At 31.5% G+C, this 18,751-nt stretch overlaps 2 protein-coding genes across 5 annotated transcripts; one reads left to right on the forward strand and one right to left on the reverse strand.

Moving 5' to 3' along the window:
* Positions 1 to 550: 550 nt before the first annotated feature.
* Positions 551 to 17,254, forward strand: LOC123671238. Of its 2 annotated transcripts, XM_045604977.1 has the most exons (10): positions 551 to 1,399; positions 2,853 to 3,158; positions 3,509 to 3,637; positions 4,447 to 4,620; positions 6,094 to 6,150; positions 6,213 to 6,541; positions 9,418 to 9,609; positions 11,356 to 11,945; positions 13,839 to 13,990; positions 16,914 to 17,254. In XM_045604977.1, exons 1-10 carry the CDS (start codon positions 763 to 765, stop codon positions 17,015 to 17,017), a joined length of 2,670 nt encoding a protein of 889 aa, XP_045460933.1. In that variant the 5' UTR covers positions 551 to 762; the 3' UTR covers positions 17,018 to 17,254. The 2 variants fall into 2 exon arrangements, with proteins under 2 accessions (XP_045460933.1, XP_045460934.1); XM_045604978.1 differs by lacking the exon at positions 3,509 to 3,637.
* Positions 17,255 to 17,414: 160 nt separating this feature from the next.
* On the reverse strand, positions 17,415 to 18,745 carry LOC123671241 (m-AAA protease-interacting protein 1, mitochondrial). 3 transcript variants are annotated; one of them, XM_045604983.1, is made up of 4 exons: positions 18,477 to 18,637; positions 18,193 to 18,391; positions 17,983 to 18,141; positions 17,415 to 17,912 (listed from the first exon to the last, which is right to left on the reverse strand). In XM_045604983.1, the coding sequence occupies exons 2-4, from the start codon at positions 18,331 to 18,333 to the stop codon at positions 17,646 to 17,648; spliced, it is 567 nt and encodes a 188-aa protein (XP_045460939.1). In that variant the 5' UTR covers positions 18,334 to 18,391; positions 18,477 to 18,637; the 3' UTR covers positions 17,415 to 17,645. The 3 variants fall into 3 exon arrangements, with proteins under 3 accessions (XP_045460939.1, XP_045460938.1, XP_045460937.1); XM_045604982.1 differs by having other exon boundaries at positions 18,193 to 18,408; XM_045604981.1 differs by having other exon boundaries at positions 18,193 to 18,745.
* Between the last annotated feature and the right edge of the window lie 6 nt (positions 18,746 to 18,751).

Raw genomic sequence — 18,751 nt, forward strand, 5'->3', positions numbered from 1 at the left:
AATAAACAATAAAAACAACAGGGGAGACAAAGAAGAACCCTGAGGCAACCCAGATATTGCTTCAAACTCTCCAGAACAAACATCGAATATCTTCCTTTTCGAGATATTAGACTGATTCAACTTAAAAAAATCACTCGGAATAAAAAAATCAAGAAATGCACAGACCTGGCGATGTGAACTTTTTGAGCAATTTTTATGTATACAGTGTCCGAAAAAAAAATGTTAATAGTCAATATCCAGAGATAGAGCCAGATGGATTATCTGAATCGCCCTACGCATGTTCCGCGTTTTTTTATAGTTTTAAAATTATGATTTTCTTTCTCAATTCTTGAGAACTTTCGATCTGAACAACTTGAAAGATTTCTAAAAAGAGAAGTAGATAACTTTGTCGATTTTTTTTGCAACTGTATCTTATGAGTTGTAGGTAGATAATTACAATGATAATAAAATTGCCCACAAAATTACTGTCTATGAGATACTGTCTATGTCATAGACCTAATATCCTAATATAATAATATGGATATTAGGTCTATGGTCTATGCTAAATGCGTACTTAAAATTTTGTGTCCTAACCTACAATTCTTAATTATAACGTTTTTCCAATGTGTTTGAAAATATCTTCAGCTTTTTGGTATTCCAATATTATTTTTATAATTTATAATCGAGTTAGAACAGTGAATGAAAAATTTATTGTATATGAATAATACAATATCTGTGTTTTTCAAAGAAGATACTTAAAAATAATTGGATGGAAGTTACAAAATGAAAAAAAGTAAACAAACAGAAACAACTTCTAATTTTCCAAATAAACATTCTAAATTCGCTATTGAAAACAGCGAATGGTTTCCAAATAATATGGCATCTAAGGAAATAACACCTTCAAATGAAACAACCAATAATAAACTGTTGAAAAAAAATTTGAAGAGCCCCAAAGAAATGAAATATCATAGCGATTTATCTGAATCTTCAGGATGCGAAGTAAAAAGAAAAAAAAAGAAATCCAAGAATATTTCGAGTGAAATCAATATGGACATTGATAAGGCAAGTTCCAGTATAGCACATAATGCTGGTAATGAACCGAATAATTCAGAAGAATCGAATAGTGAACTAAAATTGAAAACTGCAAGTAAATCTAAAAAAAAATCTATTGTATCACAGGACATGTTTGAAGGTAGCTCAAATGAAATTGATATCAACAATTGTTCAACTAGTTCAACTGAGAAGTTTTTCCCATTAAATCAAGAAGCGGAGAAAATTTATATTAAGAAGAGAAAAAAGAAACTGGAGAATGATAGCCCCAAGAAAAAGTCAAAAAAACATAAAACTATTGAAAACTCAATTCTAGAAACTGATATGGATGAAAATGCAATGTTTTCTTCTAATGAAGCAATGATAAAAGGTAAGTTATTTAAGGTATTAGTTATTCATAATCATCATGTAGCCTGTCGTCCACTGCTTTAGTATAGTATCAAAATATCTATAATTGAAAAATACATTTGATATAAAAAAGTAGATATGCATTTCATATGGCAACATTATTGATTTGAAAATAGTTTAGAAAAGTAAATGGGGAAAGCACTGATTTGAAGTTGGAAGCTTTTGAGTATTCATTCATACATAAACCAATTGCACCTTTGAAGACCACATATATCTTATATACACTTATGAAGTCTCCAAAGGTGCAATTGGCGAAGGAATGGACAAGCTCTCAAAAGCTGACTTATTCATTGTTATATTTGAGAATTTAAGCAAGAAACAGACCTACCCCTCCTCAGTGATAAATTGTAAACTGTAAACTCTTTTATTTCAACATTATTCTACTATTTATGTGTAGAAGTAATTATATGATTCATTTATTAATTAAGTAGAAAAAACTACTATATTTCTTGGAAAGAAACTTTTCTAACTTCATTTGGGAGCTAATTCTACACCTCAAAATATTTAAAAGTTTCATAGAACATGGGTTTGCAAGTGAGCCGTTTTGGAGATAAGAGTGATTTTTGGTTTTTATAATATTTACTACTAACGCAACCAAATGCGATAAATAACAGAAGATATTTGATTTATTTTTGACTTTTAGTGTTTCACAGAAAATGTTCCATATGACCACCATTCATTTCAATGCAGGAAATACATCATCAGTGGATAATATCATTGATTGAACTATCTTGTCAAACGATCTGAATACAAGCAGGTTTTTACGAAAGAGTACGCAATTCTTTCATGCGACGATGTACTTCCTGCATTGAAATAGATGGTGGTCATATGGAACATCTTCTGTAAAACACTATGAGTCAAACATAAATCGAATATCTTCTGTAATTTACCGTATTTGGTTGCTCTATGTTTAAAAATTTGCAATAATATGAGCAGCGCGGTTCTATTCACAACTAAGGTACTTGAAAATTCAATATCAGCTATCCGATACATAGACTCACGATAAGGATAAACACGCTTCTTAAGCTTATATTAGACTGTTTAATGAACTTCCTAACAACCTAAGAAGGTGTACAAGCATTAAGGTGTTCATGAGATAATAGAAACTGTTGAATGATTTAAAACCTCATACTATAAAGGACTATGTGTGCAGATAGTACATGTTGTATATATTTTGATTTGTAGGTTCGATTTCTCTCTTCATTAGTTCTTTTTTATATGACGTTGTTTTATTTAATATTACCAAATTAAATCTGTACTACATATCTCCAAAACAGCTCATTTGCGGACTCATGTTTTTATGAAACTTTTTATTTATTTTGAAGTCTGAAGTCAGCTCCTAAAATATTGAAATGTTAATTAACACCAGGTATATTGTTCTGGTAAACCAGTATATATTAAAATTCATGTTCTAGAGGAAAAGAGCAAGAAAAAGGAAAAACATCATGGCGATATAAAAAATAAACGAAAATCTCAAGATAGTGAAATGAAAGAAAGTATTGCAAATAATCAAACAAAAAACGAAATGGATACTCCATGTTACGACATTAATATTAAGACGGAGAGTCCAAAAAAAAAGCATAAAAAACATAAAACTTTAGACAGTGAGACCGATAATGAAAATGGAACTACCAAAATAACGGTTAGAGAAAAAGATTTGTGCAGTGAAGTTAGAAATGATTCTCTTTCTGATTTTGAAACTATTCGTGTGAAGAAAAAAAGTAAGTAAAAATATTTCACTCATATCTACCTATACTATCCACATAAATAAATAATTTCTGACCTTAAAATTATCCCAAATCTTAAATCCTTAAATTGAAATGAAATTGAAACATTCAGAGAAAATAGGAAATAGCTGCTACTGGGGTTTTTACTGAACACTACTCATGGCACCAAAAACATAGAAAATACAATACCTCAATTTGTTATGATCTCATCAGTATATTTTTCATTTTTATTTTTCGTTATAATATCACTAGTTTACTTCATGAAAATGCTCTCTAATGTGGTTGGTTTATTATTTTGAGATAATAAATCTTCTATATTACTTATATTTCAAATAATATTTCAGAGAGTAAGATCGATAATGAAAATGGAAGTACTAAAACAGAAGTTGTAGTAAAAGATTCGTGTGGTGAAGACAGAAATAATAAGACTTCTTCTCTTTCTGATTTAGAAACTATTCATGTCAAGAAAAAAAGTAAGTAATAGAAAGAAAATACTTTATGTGTAATTTTCAGGTAATTGTAGGTTCGTCTCAAAAGCTTAATCTGACTAGGAGTTCCGTAAATATGGCCGTTCGAAATGTTGTTTTCCTTATAATTTCAAAGTTATTAATTTTATTGAAATGGAATTTGCATTTGAATGTGAAAAAATAAATTAGAACCACAGAAAATTAAGGAAAAATATTGAAAAGAAACACTCAATATTTCCGTGACAATAGATCCGTTTGGTTTGAGATTTTGCGTGTATGCATACAGGGTGAGCCAATAGTGAATATTCAAATTTTGAAGGAATTGACAGCATTCAGCGATAAGCTTAAATTATTTTTGACTCAGAATTTCAAGGAGATTAGTATGATATGAAAAATGAGCATTCACATTTAAAAAAAAAGTAGTATAGTGTTTCGCCACTTTCGGACCACTCTGTTGAGTCAAACATACATTGAGCTTATGTGCTGAATGCTGTCGATTCTGTCAAATTTTTGAATCAGTCCAGATTGGACTACATCCGAGCCAGCCGTGGCGGTCATATGCCAGAAATCATATTTAAAATGTAATGCCACAAGATTATCTTGCGGATAAATAAAATTCATGTCAATCGAATAATCCATCGTTGTTTTATTGCAATTTAAAGTTCTATAGCTCAAAAAAAACACCCTTTAGGAATAAAAATTTCGTACAAAATTCCGTGTTGATTTTTGTTTTTAATGAGTAACATATATGGGAAAAACTTATTAGTTGATATGTAGATTTAATGTATGTAATAAATAAAAACCTTCAATTTCAGGAAAACTTCATGCAAAGGAATTAGCTAGGGAAAAGGAGAAATGTCAAAATGATTCAGCTTGTTCCATAGTGGATGGATTACTGAAAAAACTTGATGCAATTAACTCATCGCGTGAAAAAAATTCACCCATTAAAAAGGACACAATTCACAAATCTTCAAAAGATGAAATTGAAGGTAAAAAATCCTATTTTCTTCATAACTTTGATTTCTTTATAATATTATCTTCGAATACTTGGAAGTCAGTAGCTAACTTTGTTTAACTTCATCAAATCAAAATAACTTTGTGAAAGCTAGGTTGTTCAACAGTTGTTTTGCACCAAATACAGGTAAAAATCGATTAGGATTGTTGGATAGCCATAAGTTGCCTAAATCTATTAGAATAACTTAGGTTTTCGTTTTTGTATTTGTGTTATTCGAAATTTTACTAACAATTTCTTTTTTATTATCATTTTATTTATTGCCGGTCTCAACCTAAAAATAACTTATGTATTTATGTATGGAACCACACATTGACCTAGCTTACTCACTTGGTCCCATTAATCGTATCAAGTCCAGAATATTACTGTATATTGATGAACTATTCTCGTTCTGTAAGTAGTTGTTAATCTCGACTATAAATTTATTTAAACGGAAGTTGATTGGATATGTAGTCAATAGTCACAATTTTAGCTTTTTATTGTCTTAGCCAAGCTTTCAGATAATAACTTATTCTTCTTCAGGGCTACTGGAAATTACATAACGTTGTAAAAACATACAGAAGTAAGCGTAATAAAAAAAACTTACAACAATTTGAGACTTCAATATTAACAACACTATAATCTCCATATATATAATAAGGAAAAATCTTTGTTGAAGTCAAGAGACACATGAATGAATAATGTCAAAAGTTAAAAACATAGAAAAACATAAGAACTAGAGGTATATTTCTCTCGTTCCTTCCCAAATTTCATGAATAAAACTCTTTGGACCCTAGAGCGTTGTTTCAGCGTTATGTTTCGCCTTCCTCAGGCTGTAGTAAAAAGAAAAATTTAATTGTTGATTTGTTCTTTTCATTGTAGCCTGGGAAGCTTAGGATCCAAAGTGTTTTATTCAGTTCCTTAAACCGAGATTATAGCTGTCATCCATATTACTGTATATCTGAAATCGAGATGTACCAGGCATTTATTAATTAAAAAGCCCACTCGAAAATTCTATGTGGATCGATCAAACAAAGCCAATGAAAATTCAAGAATTTCAAAAAAAAACAATATTTCAGTGATAATAAATCCGATTGAGTTAAGATTTTGCAAGCATCTATAAAATAATAATTTCAAACTTCTTGCTAAATTTCTTGCTTCTAATAGAAGCATAATATCAAAAAAGGGAATCCCTCCATCAGGACTCCTCATCTAGATAGTATAACTGACAACAATGACATCATAATAAATCAAATTCCATATATTCCTATATACAGTTCTGTGGTACTAAACGGCCCAATATATACATGAATGACGAGTGCTAAAAGCTCATGATTTCACTTCCTTTTTTTTTTTGGTTAATCTTTCAAAGGCTCATTTGAAATTATTCATTCTAACTACACTATTTTTTACTAATTATACAGGAGAGCCTGAAATAAAGCAGAATAATTAAATTATATTTTTGTTTCAGAGTTTTTGTATGCAGGGAAAGGCAAAAAGGATAACTCGGTAATTGATGAGTCGACAGGTAATATATCCCTTTTTTTTTAGATACTTGACAGTAAAATTGATTTTAAAATTCTATTTCAGCAAAATCTTCTATAAGTCTCAAAACTAATAGTGTCATGGAATTAGATAAAACTACAAATGTTCCTTCAATACCTGATTCAGTTTTGGACAATTTGCTGCTAAAATGCGATGAAATTGTGCAAGAAGATAAAGATAAATGTTCACAATTTGAAAAACTAGAGAAAGAATTCATTAAAGAAATGTTCAATAATGAAAGAAAGCGTCATCAAGAAACAGCATTTGGTAGTGACAAAAAGAAAGAGGTTATCGAATTAATGAAGGATACAACAATGTCTGTAGAAGAATTGAAGGAAAAATTAGATATCACAACTGATTATGATATGGTGGACGTAAGTAATAGTCGAACTATGTCAAACATTGTCATTTATAACTATTGGTGGAAGGTGGAATTGATTTTGAATGAGTGATGGTAAATATTATTGAGTTCTTTATGACAATTTCCTGTTTGATGTTATGAGAAAGCTGTGGTAAATTTCAAATATCATTGTCATTTGTCTTTGAACTGCCTTAACTCAGAAATGTGTTGTTTTAAAGTAACGAGAGTTCATTAAAATTTGTGGTCAAGAGTGCTGTGGAGAAATTAAAAGTTGATTCTCTGTGATTACAAGTAGCGCTTAGCTTGTACCAAATATAGTTCCCTGATTAGAAGTATGTAAGATGTCTAAAAACCTGGTGAATGCACTGATTAGATTTTGTTCTGCCAATTTTGAGAATAACAGTTAAGCTTCGTTAAGTCAACTGTAGGTAGTGCTATTAACGAATTATGACAGATTCTTGTTATTTCAAATATTTGAATTTATTCTAGTAAACGTTTTGTGAATATTTCACTGCAGATGTACCAAATGGAGATGTCGTTTCACTGTTTTCTTCTTGAAATTCAATATACAAATATTTGTAAGATGATTCTTCCCTGCACTTTTCTTTGGACAAGATGCGCTTTAAATTATACAAGATATAATAGAGAAACAACTAGTCCATTAAAATTCATTTCCTTAGATTAGATTAGGGCCTACATGAAGAAAATGTAGAAAACCTTTAGTGCTATCGTATTTCTCCTGTCATTTTATCCTGTAAATTTTATATTTTCTTTCGTCACAGTGAAATTCTGTACATTTTTCTTATAACGAGAAGTTAATAAAATACATATTACAAACATTTATTTTATATAGGAAACTGATACTTGGTGTTCATCTGTTGATTTGAAACTTGATGATAATCAATCAAAATCAATGGATAAAAGATCGAAACAAGTATGACATTACAGCGCTGACACGAAATAAAACTAATATTCTTAATTTGGTCGAATGCATTCAAAAATTGACGAGTGCATACACCATGTTTTTAGACATCTTAGAAGTATATAAACCAGGGGTTCCCAACCTTTTCTTAGTCAGGGACCATTTTTATATTATTCTTGTTAGCACGGACCACTATATTGGTATAATAAAAACAAACTGTTATATTGACTGAACCTCAATTGAGAGGAGAAAAGTAAATTTCATAAAAAAAATTTTTCAGTATAAACTTATGTAATTATGTATAAATATTAATGTGATTTCTGAGCTTGCATCTTCTTCAAGAGTTCGGCTATCTTAGGAATAATATTGTTACTCAAAACTACACGCAAATCATCAGTCACTTTCAAACCATTCCTTGCCTTGTTTTTAATTGCCTACAGATCAGAAAATCCCTGTTCACACAAATAAGTCGCTGAAAAAACTATAAAATAGCGCAAGGCGATTTCTCGAAGTTTGGTATAGGAAAGTGTTTCTTCACACCAGAACGACTCGAGTGATTTGATTCAAAAGCATCCTTGCAGTTTCTATCATATTGCAATTCAATGAGTTCTTCCTAAATTTTTTCTGTTACTTCTCCAGCGTCCGTGCTAAAAGGGTTACGAATCAGTTTTTGATCAACTTCAGCTTCTGTGGTATATTCTGGGAAGTAACGATTGAATTCATCAATCAGTATTTGTAAAAGTGTCTCGATGCTTTTCTTTGAATTTGCGTTACTATCATCATATTTCGGTTCTCCCAAAAGTGCTTTGAATGTCGCAAATGCGAAATAATTACTCTCTTCAATTTTACGCATCCACATCTGAAGTTTGCAAATAAAAGCTCGAAGTTGATCTTCAAAAATGAATATATTGGCGACGTTTTCTAATTTTTCATTTTCGGAACCTTGCAGTTGTAAATATTCAATTTATTTAAATGTCTGAAAATATCCACAAGATACGCCAAATTTATCTGACATGCAGCATCAGTGAACTGTTTCAACAAATCATTTATTTTTTTTTGTCAACCAAAAAAATCTCAACCTCTTTTCTTAGTTCATATAATCTTCCCAACATATCTCCTTTCGATAGCCATCGAACTTCTGTGTGAAAAAAAAGTGCCTCAAGGCCAGAGTCTATTTCTTCAATGCACAATTTTTTTAAAAGGCGAGTATTTAAGGCACTGCTTTTTATAACATTGACAACTGTCCATTTGCAGTGTATCATTGAGGCACACAGGAAGATTTTTTAGAAGCTTATGCCTGGCGATGTGTGATACAGTGCGTTCTTATCATCTTCGTTTTATCTTTTTTATTAACGTCGCCAGCCCGGAACATGATCCCAATATTGCCGGAGCACCATCAGTAAAGAAGTCAACGAGTGGTCTCACATATTATGCGGATATTAAATGAAAAAATTTGAACCATTCGCGGACCATATTTTGGCTTCTGCGGACCACTGGTTGGGAACCCATGATACAAACAAATGTTCGTGATATGGTACAAGCTAAGCGCTACTTGTAATCACAGCAAATCCACTCTAATTTCTCCACAGCACTCTTGACCACGAATTTTAAAGAAAGCTCATTAGAAATAGGAAGATAAACTAATGGGCAATAGCTTGTGACATCAGGTAATTTATTTTCTCATCATAATTCAGAATTTATATTCCACTTTCCTTGAAAAGTGGACTCCTTTATATAGAGTAGGGGCCCTTATATGGTCAATATTGTTAATTCAATATGTAGCAAAAAGCTCTGGACTTACAGCTTTAAAATAAAACCTATAGTTTAATATGCACATAACCATCCTCGCATCATAAATAAATTGATCGATATTGATCAAATATCAATATTATTGCTTTAATAATACCGACTGTGTAAAGATCCTCTTAAGTGGCCCTCACAAAATATATTTTGTATCTGATTTTCAGCAATTGAAATGCATTGATATTGAATTGCCTTGTTCTTTACCTCTTGTACATAAAATTGCTCGCCAAGTAGGTAATGCTCCTTCTCCTGAGCAAAGACAGGCCCTTGAAGATGCAGGTATAAAATTAAAATTGGGAAAATTTACCAAGGAAGAAGATGAGAAAATAAAGAATAATTGGCTTTTGTTCTGTAAGGTGAGCAATAGTATAGTATATTTATTTTAGTAATGGTAGGACGTAAAACATGGCGAAACGAATACAAACAATTTTTTAAGAATTACAAAGCAACTTTTTAACTGCATATACAATTTTAGTTTTATTAAACTACACTGCGCAAAAAAATTAACGCACATTATGGGAAACTCAAATTTATTCTACAACTGAAGGTGTTCTCAATGATAATTATTTTTATCAGAATTATGCATGCATATGTTATCCACTTTCAACGTTTTTCTTCAATACGGATGTTTTTTCCCAGCAGGAATAAAAAAAGATGAGATTATCAGATTTTGAATGTATTGGCTCCATTCTGAAATCAGTTGTTCTCGATCAATTCTAGTGATCAATAGTTTTTCTTTCGTTTGATTTTCTACACTCGATCGCTATGCAACGCGAAACACGCAATTTGACCCAAGAAGAATGTGCCCAAGCGGTAGTTTTGCGAGAAGAAGGATGGACATACACAAGAATTGCAGAAAGGTTTGGAGTTTCCCAAAAAAGTGTGTCCAGAATGTTGCAGCGATTCAGGGAGACAGGTATATGAATGTCCGAAGACCAGGACAGGGTAGACCACGGGTAACAACTGCCATTCAAGAACGTTACTTGAAAGTTTCTTCGTTGAGACAACGGTTTGCAACCGCTCGCCTCTTTCAAAATCAACTTGAGCAAACTCATGGGGTGCAAATTAGCACTCAGACAATAAAAAATCGCCTCAGAGAATATGATTTAAGGCCTCGTGTCGCGGCAAGAGGCCCAGCTCTTACCCCAGCCCATCGAAGGGCGCGTTTGGATTTTGCGAGAGAGCATATCCATTGGGAAGAGGCTGATTGGGAAAGAGTTCTCTTCACAGATGAGTCTAGATTCTGCCTCTACCATTGTGATCGACGTTCCCTTGTATACAGACGCCCACATGAAAGATATGCTCAGTGCAATTTCCTGAATACTACTGGTTTCGGGGGAGGATCGATTATGGTATGGAGTGGAATATCTTTGACTGCTCGCACAGACCTAGTGGTCATTGATAATGGAGCTATGAATGCTGATAGGTATATAAGGAACATTCTTGAAGAGCATGTAGTGCCATTTGCCCCGTACATTGGTGAAAATTTCATTTTTATGGACGATAATGCCAGACCCCATCGTGAGCGCATCGTTCAGGAGTACCTTGAAGAGGTTGAAGTCTCTCGAATGGAATGGCCAGCAAGAAGTCCAGATCTCAATCTGATTGAGCAGGTTTGGGACAACCTCAATAGAAGGCTGAGAAGTTCAGAAAATCATCCAGCTACTCTTAATGACTTAGGAATCCAACTCAGAGAAATCTGGGAAGGATTAGATCAGAACATTTTAAGATCACTCATTTTGAGTATGAACCGTCGTTGCCGAGCTGTAATTAACGCAAGGGGTGGAAATACCAAGTATTAAATCACTTATCAGCATTCCAGTATTTTGAAAATTGTTTATTTCTCTTCTTTCACATAAGATTCGGTGAAATCCTGAATTTTTCTTCCATTTAATGTGTCTTGTTTCGTTCGAAACCTTCCCGAGAGAACATGAAAAATAAATTATAAAGTCAATGTAGAGTTAACTTTCATTAAAATTGAGATTTTCAGAATGTGCGTTAATTTTTTTGCGCAGTGTACATATACAAAATCATTTGATAGTTTAGTACGTGCATCATTCACAAAGTCTCTCATATCCTAATATTTTTTTTTTTTATTTTAGCTTCATAGATGGGACAAAGATAGTCCAGAGCTCTTTCTGAAGGGTAGCACGAAGTCCACGCATGGTGTTCTACCCTTTAAAACATTCAAAAAATTTTGCCAATTCATTTCCCACAACTTTGAAGATAGAATTATGCATAACATTTATTTACGTTTTCAAAGGTTATACTCTGAGAAAGTAAACAGTTTCACACCTGAAGACGATGCAATAATTATGGAGTACAAGAATAATTCTAATACAACCCAACCTTTTGCTGATATTGCAGTGTTATTGAAAAGATCGCGTCTATCAGTACTGAAAAGATATAAGCAACTTGAAATGCTGAAAAAATTTGATAGTGGAAAGATTGAATGGAACAAATATCTAATCAAACAACTTTTAGTCAATTTACTCACAGTTACTGGTTCTAAGAGAGTTTCAGATTTGAAAGAACGGCGCATCACGGCAGAAGAATGGGAAAAGATAGCCATAGCAATGGATATACCTGTTATAAAGCTGACCAGAGTTTGGCAAAAGGATTTATATACGAGATGTCTCAATCCTAATTATGAGGATGAATGTCGAGATGTGAGAAATGAACTGATAGATCTGTAAGTAATTATATTTTTCAATACAGTATACAGGGTTCCTAAATTGGAGGTACAAACAAAAATAAGAGATTCCTTGGATAATTTCAATAAAAATAAACTCTATAAACATGGGTCCGAAAACGCTTTGTTTTCGAGATACCCGGTGTTTCCTGTAGTCTTACTTTTTGTGAGATAATTATACGAGTTTATCAAATCTGTATGAATCCTTGCTACAGATCATGAGAAATTCGGGAGCATTGTTTGAAATTTATCTTTGAAATCGGTAGAAGATACAACAAAAATACAAGAAACCAAAAAGTATAGTATAAGATCAGTTTTTTTACATTCTTTCAAACCAACCAGTGCCATATAAAAAAAAGTTCTGACGGAAGGCACTGTTCCAGAAAAAAAATCACCCTGTATATTTGCAATCAAAATTGGCATATCACGTGATGAACTATAAAATTGAATATATATGTCAAATTTCAGTTGACTATCTTGTGAAGTGCAGATGCTATGAGAAGAAAACTCAATAAATAATAAAGTATTTGCGGGGATTATTTATGGGACTTTTTTTCTCAGAAGTAGCCAGGGAATCTCTGATTTTCATTTGTACCTCAAATTTTGGAACAACGTGTATTACATCTTTCCAATCTTAATTTAATTTTATTTATTGAATCCCTTACAAACACCATCTAGATGTAGAGTTAGAACTAAAGAAAATTTTATTTGTTTGAAAATAACTGATCAATGTCCTTGAAGTTTTGCCAAAGAAGGATATGACTGCAAATTTAATTTGAGGGGTTACTTTTGTTTGCTCAATCTCCGAACAGATCGCTCTATCATTTCTTGGGTTCACATAATGTAGTATGTATGGAGAAGTTGTGGTGATCATTTGAATGATGTTATTTGGTTTCCAAGGACGCAATAGACTCATGGACTTAACACTAGTGCTTTCCAAAATTAAAAAAAAAACTTGTTTGTTATAACCAAACTATGTTTGAATGTTTTAACCAACATGTTTATTTCCTTCTTTGATTATATTTTGTGTCATATTCAATAAAAAAATGTTTTGTTATAAGTGAAAAACTAGCATAATTTCAATTAGCATTTATTTCAAATCCTAAAGAAATAAAAGCCATACTGTAAGTAAAACTTCTCTGGAAGACAGTTGTCTTATAAATTGGCGGCGTTATTGTGAACATCACTCCCTGTATATATATGCAAGTATGTCGGCTTTTCATTCATAATAATTTTATTAAAACTAACATATGTTGCTTCATCCTATCCTCCATATTCAACCACAACTTCTGCTTATAGCGGAAACAGTCTACTACTTCCTCATTTCAAACGGCACATCCAGTATATTATTGCATCATTAAATAGCCTTTTTTATGACAATTTCAGCAATATGTCATACCTTGGGTAAAAACTTCAAACGATTCATGAGTAAATGGGATTATCATGAAAAAAATGGTAGCGACAAGGGACATCTTTTTGAATACTTATCGTTTTTTTCGGAAAAACCTTTTTCATTTTCGATTCTGCAAATACGTAGTATTAAAAGTTTGTTCATGGTTTGGCCCTTAAATGTACAGGGTGTTTATCAGAAGATCATGAACTTGGACAACTCAAATTCATCAAAACTCAAGATTTTCAAATTAGAACCTATATTAATTATTATTTCAGTCAATTCTACATATAAAAGAGGGAGGGTTGAAATGTTGACTCTTTCAAAATAATTAGATCACATTCTTAAGGTAGGAAAACAACAGTTTTCTGTACCAAATTTATCCTGGTGTTTGTAGTTACTCTAAAAGATTCTAGACAGCAGGCAGATAGATTACACTTTCCAATATTGCAAAAACAAAATCTCTATAGAATTTTTGCACTGATTTTCCTATTTTCTTTCAGCTTATATAAAAAAAAATATAATGATTGGCGAGAAGTTGATTGGAACGAACTAGCCGAAAAGTTCCATTCATATAATGGTCAAAGGTTATACAAAATGTTTCATGATATTATTAGAAGTAAGGTGCCAAAAGATGATCACAAGGATTTGAGAGGTGAGAGTCTTTTATTGATAAATAAAAATAACTGATGAGTGTGTAATGTGATTCAGTGTGTATAAAATGTAAGAACCGTGGACTTGCGACCTGAGTCATAATCAGGATGTTATTACAAAGAAAAACAATGATTGAAAATAAATACATTACCTGTCCAGATATGATATTACATATGGGATGTGAGCGGACATATCACAATGCAAAAAGATGATATCAGATTGGGAAGAGCAGTCAAACAAAAGATAAAAATTTTAAATTCTCAAAAGCCCTAACAAAACGAAATTGTTCATCAGTTCAACAAGTAGGATGTTCTCAAAATGAGTTATTTAAATATTAAAATTATTATTTGTAATCTTATCTTCTGGTTATTTTGGAGTTTGAGTTGAGGCTGAATTGGTTCTTGGAGAAATTCAGGTGATGCCCAAATGCTGACGACTGGGGTCTATTTCATTGTTCTCTTATTCGTGTCTTGAGATTTCTCCTGGTCTAACCCACATAAGAGGTATTACAATCGCTGCTGCAGTTGAGCCTATATGCGCCACCACATTCCAGTTTTTTCACTGTGTTTTTAGAGTTCAACAAGGAAGTAGTGAGGTGGAGTTAACACCATCGTAGGGATTATATGATCAGTTTGAGAATTCTTTCTATAAATTTGAAAATCCAATGAATCTCCAATTGCTCTACATATAGCGATCCTTTTTTCACTCTAGAGTGTACTTTATCTTTGAGTAAACTGTATTGATGGAGTCTAACAAGTTATAGGCATTTTCAAGAATACCATCTAATAAAACAAAGATGTCATCTAGGTATCTGTGTAGCGAACTATTTTATTCCAAACTCTGGTTCTTTGTTTTTTGCACGACTTGTGTGAGCGTGCATTGCAGCTTTCTTTAAATAAACTAAGGAATATTTCCATAAATAAATTTCACTGGGTAGTTATGTCACTTTCTCTCATTCAATAAAATCGCTTTTAGTTTCTATGGAAATTGCTTTATTCCCATTAGAATGAATTGTCCTAACTTTTTGTCTGGTTGCCTCAGTTTCTGTCCAATTAAATAATAACTTCTGACCTTTGTGGTCCGATGTGTTTGTATATAATGCGATTTCAAGTGAATAAATTCATCATGGATAATTACAAACTGCATTCAAGCAGTTTTGGTCATTGTTGGTTATTATAACATGACATCATGAACTAGCCCTTCAACGTCACCGTTTTGGACCGCACCTAACCAAACGTAACCACACTTCAGAGCCGGGTTAAAATTATGGTCACTAAAGAAGTTAGGTTAAATTTGATCGAAATAAGACTTGATTACTCAATAATGTGCAAGCCTACAGAATCATCTGGTGATGGCAAGCTTTAGTTTATCAAACGGAACGGTAATACAGAAGGATGATGTTAAAATAAAAGTGGGTTGTGTTTGTTTTGATTACAGCACCCTGACCTACATTGATAAAAATGGTTTACCATAACGCACAACATAATTTAGTTGAGTAGATAAGCAGTATTTTGGTTCATTTTGTTATTTAGTTTTAGTTGTTATACTCTCACTCACATATTTACAAATGGGATATTATTTGTAGTCAGGTAATTTATTTATTTTTAATCATCATCCTGATGATGACTTGGGTCAAAAGCACTGTTGTTTATATTTATTAATATTTAGTGAGGACAACCATCCTTGTCAATAATTTAAATTATATCTCCCCAAGACAAAGGAATAAATTGAGATGGATATGATTGTATAAACTCGTTTAGTCTGAATTATCTCTAATGATTTTGTATATCCTAACAGAAAGTAGGCAGATGATCAACATAATTTCTATTTACTTCAATACAACAAGTTTATCCAATGAAAGCCATCTATGTATTATTATTTATTTTAACTTGTGCAGATTTAGCTATAACTACAACAAAATTATAACAATTTTTTTTAGTCTGTTTTCCAAAAGATATTTTGAGATTCGGAGAATTATCAAATCAAATAACTTTATTATTTTTTCTCTCATAAAAAGCTATGTAGTTGAATTTTTGGATAACCCACTTCATTGATGAACTTAATGCACACATAGGATTTCATTTATATCTGACAGATAGGTTTCTGAAATATTGAAATTTTACAATCTATCAACAAAACTATCCTTAGGAAATTTTGCATTAACTGTGGTTCTGCTCTTTTGCAACTGATTTCCTAATTTCAGTTCGTTCCGATGGGCATTTTCTCAATTATTGCTGAAACGAAATTTCAATTGTGTATAACTTGGGAACAATCTATTAACTTAACCAACATATTCATAACCTGAAAATTTCAAGTCTTTAGCACAAAAAATAACCAGCTCTCCTAACTTGTATAAGCGCTAAGCTTTCCTAGGTCACTGTGAGGTTTGATATAAATATGTGGCCTAATATAGTTGAGTTAAAAAAAACATTTAACATTCTGCTGTTCATCAGTGAGTTGAATCCAATTATTTAAGACCACTCGAAATTATTGACAGAGCAAAATGAGGCTTCCTATTCTTCTGGAAAGAGCGCGCCGCGCTAAAAACTGAAACTTCTCTACATTTTCAATTGTTTAAAAAAAAAAATGAATATATTAGGCAGAAACAAGCACTATTATAGAAATTAATACATATGAAAATATATTTTTGATTGTTAATTTCGAAATTTTTATGGAATAGTTGTCGGTGTTAATGAAATTTCATGGCTATAATCCTTTATAAAGTCCCTGAATAAATTCAATTCAGCACTAATTAGTTGGTTATTCATTTCTTTTGATTTTCCAAAAATTCAAAATCAAATTAGTCCATAGTTTTATCTCATTTAGTATATCACATATGTTTCATCATTCAAATAGAAAATTATTTCATAAAAAGCCAAGGAGTGAATATTGAGCATAAATAAATGTCCTAATCTTTATTTCAGCTTGTGTAGAATGCCTGAAGGAAAATCCTCCAACTACTAAAAGAAAAAACAAATTTTGTTTTGTCAGTGAAATATTGAAGGAACTAGAAGAACATGAAGATTGAATTTGCCATGAGAGAAAATGAAGGATAATGAGTATTTTTGCTTATTATCAAAAGCTTTATTAAATTTTTGGTTTTATATAGGTTCATATACATATAAGTATAATGATTTATTTTTTTTTATTTGTAGTGATTAGTTCTGTATATTTTGTAATAATAATACTTTGAAATATGAATTTTCAATTGTGATGATTCTTAAAAATCAATATCAGCAATAAAAGAAACCTTGGGACTACAAAATATATCTTTAATTTCTCTCTAATTTACGACTTATTCCCAACCAATGCAAAGAGCAGGCAGTGATTTATTTTGTAGTAAATTAGCTTTAAAATTCAGTCTTTAGGAATAAGGTTAGCGAATTTTCTTGAAAGGATATTTTAGCTCCAATAATTATTTGAGCAAATTTAAAATTAGATCTGTATTTGCTTCAAATAATTCAAAACAAATTTGCAGTTCAATACAAGTAATGAGTTTTCTATTTTGGATAGAATAAGATCAGAGAATCCTCGGTTGAATAAATAAATCTACAATGCAATAATTTTGAATAACAATATCTTTTCAAAAATAATGACATTTAATAAAACTCAATTTTGTTGACTCACAATATAGATTGAATACTAAAAAAATTATTCTATTCCCCGTCTAACTCATCTGCTGGATTAAAATGATTCAATGAATTGATTGTCCAATCATCTTGAATTCCTTTCGTAAATTCTTTGATGAATCTATAGTTAGCAACACATATTTTATTCCTATATTCAGGTATAACTCCTATATTCATTGGTATTTCTTCGCCCCTTTCTCTCATTTCATTGAGACCTTTTAATGAATGATGGACCATTAATATTTCGACAAAACGTTTAGGGTTACTTTCATTTTCATTGAATATAATGCCAACCTAAAAAATAAATAATATATATTTACTCTAATGCAGTTTGTACTAATTGAGTCAGTGATATTTAAAATACCTGATAGGGAAAAGAGAAATAAATATCTTTCTCATCAATAGCTAACAATTCTTTTTGTGCAACAGACATAATCGATACTCTAGACTGCAATACAGGAATAATATCATCTGTGACTAATTGACCCAAATCTTCACCAGAAGAGAGTTTTTTTGAAACTACCTACAAAAGTAAAATCAGAAACCTTCCTCCAAATACCATTTGAATACTTGCATCAACAGCTTTTTTAGACCCCAATACTACTTCACCCAAATCAAAGTCGAGGTCCATATAAGGTTTAATAATAAAATATGATAAAATAGTGTTTTTTAGTGCTTTTGGTATAGAGGGCCACATAACCCTTGGAAAATTCATTAAAGGTGGAAGTCTGATATTTTGCGGAATTTTATTTTTATCTGGCTCCGTAGAGTAACTTGAACATATCAAATTCTTCAGATATGATTTATTAGTGTTCAAAATTTTTTGAGATTTGAACAAAAAACAATGTTTATAATTACTTTTAGATGAGTTGAAGAAGCGAATACTATTCGATAACACTATTAGATTTTTTGGGAAGGACGAAAATCCATTCTTTAAATTCATTTTACCAATCTAAGGATCTCTATAACCATAATATAAACTGAAAATTGGAGGTTAAGCAAAACTGTCGGAACTTGAACTTATCTAATATTCTGATATCAAAGACTAATCTATGATTTAAGGATCTATGATGATTAAAATTCTTCTCTGTTATCTTATGTATTAGTATTCTGTGCCGTTTTCCATCAAAGAC

Source organism: Harmonia axyridis, chromosome 1 (assembly GCF_914767665.1).
Source record: "Harmonia axyridis chromosome 1, icHarAxyr1.1, whole genome shotgun sequence".
Lineage (NCBI taxonomy): Eukaryota > Metazoa > Arthropoda > Insecta > Coleoptera > Coccinellidae > Harmonia > Harmonia axyridis.